This window comes from Morone saxatilis, unplaced genomic scaffold (assembly GCF_004916995.1).
Source record: "Morone saxatilis isolate NCDOM2014 unplaced genomic scaffold, NCSU_SB_2.0 Contig17, whole genome shotgun sequence".
NCBI lineage: Eukaryota > Metazoa > Chordata > Actinopteri > Moronidae > Morone > Morone saxatilis.
The window spans coordinates 27778836-27782738 of NW_023339729.1; the positions used below are offsets into that span (position 1 = coordinate 27778836).

Genomic DNA, 3903 nt, shown 5'->3' on the forward strand with positions numbered 1-3903 from the left:
TGTTTTCATTAATGTATAATTACCTGAAAATAAACTCATTGTGCTTTTGTCACTTTGAAATGAGCCGTTTATATCTAAAGAGGGAGCGGTCCTCTTCCATGGAGACCTGCCAGGTTGAAGTGCTATGTAGTATGAATGTATAAACCATAAGAAAACAACTTTTAACTTCTGTCACCCTTGAACGCTGGTGTGTCATTTTTAGTAAAGGTCTTTGAAGATTCCCTGCTTTATACGTATACGGTAGTTACACACTATGTTGTTGATACAGTCGATGTAAACAAAGTTTTTCTGTTATGTGGTTGAAATTGTAGGGGTGTGTTTTGTACTGTATTGTGAACTCATGTCTTATTTATGGCTCACAGATTTAAGTCAAATCCCAGATCAGTGGGTTATATTAAAAGGGCAACTCGCCACATAATTGCTTTTTGTCAGTTTATTGTCTATGATCACAACAAGTGCTTTAAAATGTTGTATTATCTGCAGTGTTGTCACTGCTACAGCCAAGTGTAATGTGGTGAGAGTGGCCTAAATAAATGTTTACACATAATATTGGTATGTAGATATTTTTGTCCCGTAATAAAACTTGGTGTTGTATGCAATCGTGTCACTTGAAATCCTTCATAGTGTGTACATGTTTACAGTAGGTAATATATACATGTTTGTCATGATGACCTCAGCTTTACTGTATGTTGTTCCCAAAGAAAGACTTAAAACCAATAAAAAACAATGCTCCACTTTATTGCAAAAATGCTTCTTTTACAAAACAACCACTAATATAACTGATGTCTGTTAGTGGCAGCTTCCAACAAGACACAACTGTAGCACAGTTTATGCAACACCTGCTTAACTTTGAAAATTAAAGGCCAAGGCTGCCCTCTAGTGGTAAACATACAGAAAGGGAAACAAATTAAGGACTTACAAGTGTTAAATGATGGCTGGAACAAACAAAAAAGTAACAACCCAGTGTGTAACTTTATGGCCACTTTGTCTTGTAAGTCTTGGTTTTATGCAGCTGGTCATAGCATTACAGATTTGTATAGTGTTTTGATTGTGTCTAAGCATTGGATGTGTCTTTGAGGGAAATAGTAAGGGTAATTTCACATGCTCTCAGATCAGTTTTTACATCCATCCAGTAATCAGTTGATCCACTCATCCACCAGTCCATCTTTACTCAGGGACAACGTCTCCTATCCACTTGAGGTAGGGCGGGTTGCCCTGGTCAATAGGCAGGCTGATGACCTCGGCCACTTCATAAGGATGGTTAGAGCTGCAGAAGACAATGAGCGTTCAGGAGTCAACTGAGGGCCCAGACGGGCACAAAAATAAATGGCGGTAATTAAAGCCATACTCTTTGACTGCATGAGTCACGGCAGGTAATGGAGCAAATTATCAAAACAGCGTTCCTGTGAGAGAGAGTTAGGTTGGAGCGAGAGGTTTTCTGTGTTTAAAGTTTAAAAATAAACTTACCGGACATATTCAGCAAGAGCCGGCACCTTGGAGCTTCTGGTTTTAATCATCTACACAAGAGAGAGACACTGGGTCAGCGCGACCGACCGCATCAGACATGAGGATTTTATCATGTGCAGTTCTTTTTTTTAAATATTGAAAAACAAGCTATTCTGAGTCCCTCTCTCAGCCAGTACAATAATGGAAGTGGAAGTCTTTCACAACCCCCCCTCCTGCTCAGTCGCCTCTGTAAGTAAGGCAGGCAATGAAAGAACACAAGCTGATATTGGGCACGGTTCAACATGCCTGCCTAAGGAACGTAAGGCACCATGGTCACTTAATCTGACGTAGTGGCTTTCTTAGTTCTCGAAAAACATAATTATCATGCAGCCTGTCCCAGCGCATAGATTTTAAAGATGTGACACAGTGGACAACGGCCCTGAGGGGGGATCTGAAATTAGGGATAATCTATCTATAATTTACTGACATCACTGATTGAGGCTGAGTCAGAAATTCACCACTGTGGAACGTTACAGCCCACAAAGAGCAGTACTGCCGTTCCTGTCCGTCTCTGCAGGCACATGCAGGACTTCTGGTTCAATCATTTCCAAGTTTATGACACTCGATGTGTAGAAGCCACAGATTGCAACTACAACCTGGCTCACAGCTGAGAATGTGAGCTTCAGTGCTGACTCATTCAAACAGTGACTAAATAAAGCGGGAGATGCCAGATTCTCCACTGAATCTTGTTTTTGCACCGTTTTGTTTACATGTGTCTCAATAACTATCGGCTCTTCCATTTGAATTTTTTGTTTCAGTTTACTGGCAGTGTAAAACTAAACATTCAGACTTGCACTTCATCTCATTCCTTGATTATTTTATATTATTCTATCGTTCCTAAAATTATAGAAATAAATTATATGTATATTATATGTGAAATAAATGTATAGAAAGTTCTTTCATCAAACTATCCTGAAGAAGTTGTGATGAGGTAAGTTAATAAGCAGTACTGTACGGAAGTAACAGTAATGATTACAGATGCAGCTATAGTTAAGTAAGTAATAGTAGCACAGTGATTGTAAGTTTTCGATTTAGAGTGAAATGTCATCTCACCAGCAGAACCTCGTTGTCCTCCTCAATCTTACCCTGCCATTCATATCTGGGGGAACCAGACAAAATAAGAAAGTTGTAAAGTCTTGTAAATCCCAAGGAGTCATCAGAACAAAATGATTGTATTCAAATGCTGTCTAAGAAAAACTCTTCATTCACCATCTGTCAAAAACACCCTTTACATACTGAAAACACAGATAACTCAAAGCCGTCTCAAAACGTACACAGATTGGATTGCTGGGACAATGTTGACGCACGCAGCTAGCTTCCTTTGCACAATGCCCCTGTGAAACAGAAGGAAAGAATCAGCCACTTTATGCACGAAAGTTAACTGAACGACAGAAATGAAAATCTACGTTGGTCTTGCTGGGTGATGAAGCACAGGAGCTAAAAGTGACTTCCTGCGTGGATCACCTCGCCAAGTCTTTAGCCACCGTGTCGTTAGGACAAGTGACGAAGGCCGCAGAGTGCGTGCCCGACGTGTACGTCTCAGATGCCATGGAAAACGCCCTCAGTCCAACAGTCCTCAGCAGCTGGAACATAAACGCACTCAGGAGCAGCGTCTGGGAGGAGAAACAGGAGGAGGAGGAAGAGGGTGAGACCCAACCACAGTACACGAGAGCAACGCATGGAGCTCAACAAATCACTACCAGCTGACTGTGTCCTGTCAGAGATGTCTGTGTGCAGCATCAAGCAGACACACACTCACCACAACCAAAGCTTTCAGGGATCCACCTTGCAGTGTCTCTGCACTGGGCAGTCCAATGCGCATGGCCTGAGCAAAAACACATATCAGTCAACACATTGACACAATCATCGCTGCCCATGTTTAATGTGTGAGAACTGCTAATGTGCACTCAAACTTTGTTCAATAGGGCATCTCCATACCAAGTTTACACAGTAGGTATACAAGGAGAAATGTAAATATGTTCAGTAGAAAAATAAAATTAGATATATATATATATTTTATTTCATTTTATGCTGCTAAATTGCATGGTGCGTATTGTTGTTTATCATATATACCTACGTTTAACTGCAGTTTGTGTTGCATTTTGTCACATTTAGTACTTTTGTTACCTGTAAGTGCTTGCATTGTGTTGCATTTAGTTAATTGTTTGATTTATTTTATGTTAGCCTTTATTTTATTTTATTTATTTTATTTTAGCTTATTTTTACTCTAACCCTGTATTACTTCCCCACCTTTGTATTGCACCTGTTGCACAGTAATGTCCCTCGGGATGAATGAAGCTTCTTGGATCTTGAAACTAATACCTGCTAACTTACACACAGCTGTACTGTACAGTGCTGCAGTAGAGTAGCAATGTTTGTCTGTGGCAGTGTGTGTGT

At 40.3% G+C, this 3903-nt stretch overlaps 1 protein-coding gene across 1 annotated transcript in view; it reads right to left on the bottom strand.

The window, feature by feature from the left end:
• Nucleotides 1–712: 712 nt before the first annotated feature.
• LOC118327451 (protein CutA homolog) overlaps nt 713–3903 on the bottom strand; it is a 3542-nt gene continuing 351 nt past the window's right edge. Inside the window, exons 2-7 of the mRNA XM_035660816.1 lie at nt 3266–3331; nt 2971–3119; nt 2781–2840; nt 2560–2605; nt 1468–1517; nt 713–1267 (exon numbers count right to left, since the gene is read on the bottom strand). Of these exons, the coding sequence (XP_035516709.1) occupies nt 1168–1267; nt 1468–1517; nt 2560–2605; nt 2781–2840; nt 2971–3119; nt 3266–3328 (468 nt within the window). The 5' untranslated portion in view covers nt 3329–3331 and the 3' untranslated portion in view covers nt 713–1167. The remainder of the gene's footprint in view (nt 1268–1467; nt 1518–2559; nt 2606–2780; nt 2841–2970; nt 3120–3265; nt 3332–3903) is intronic.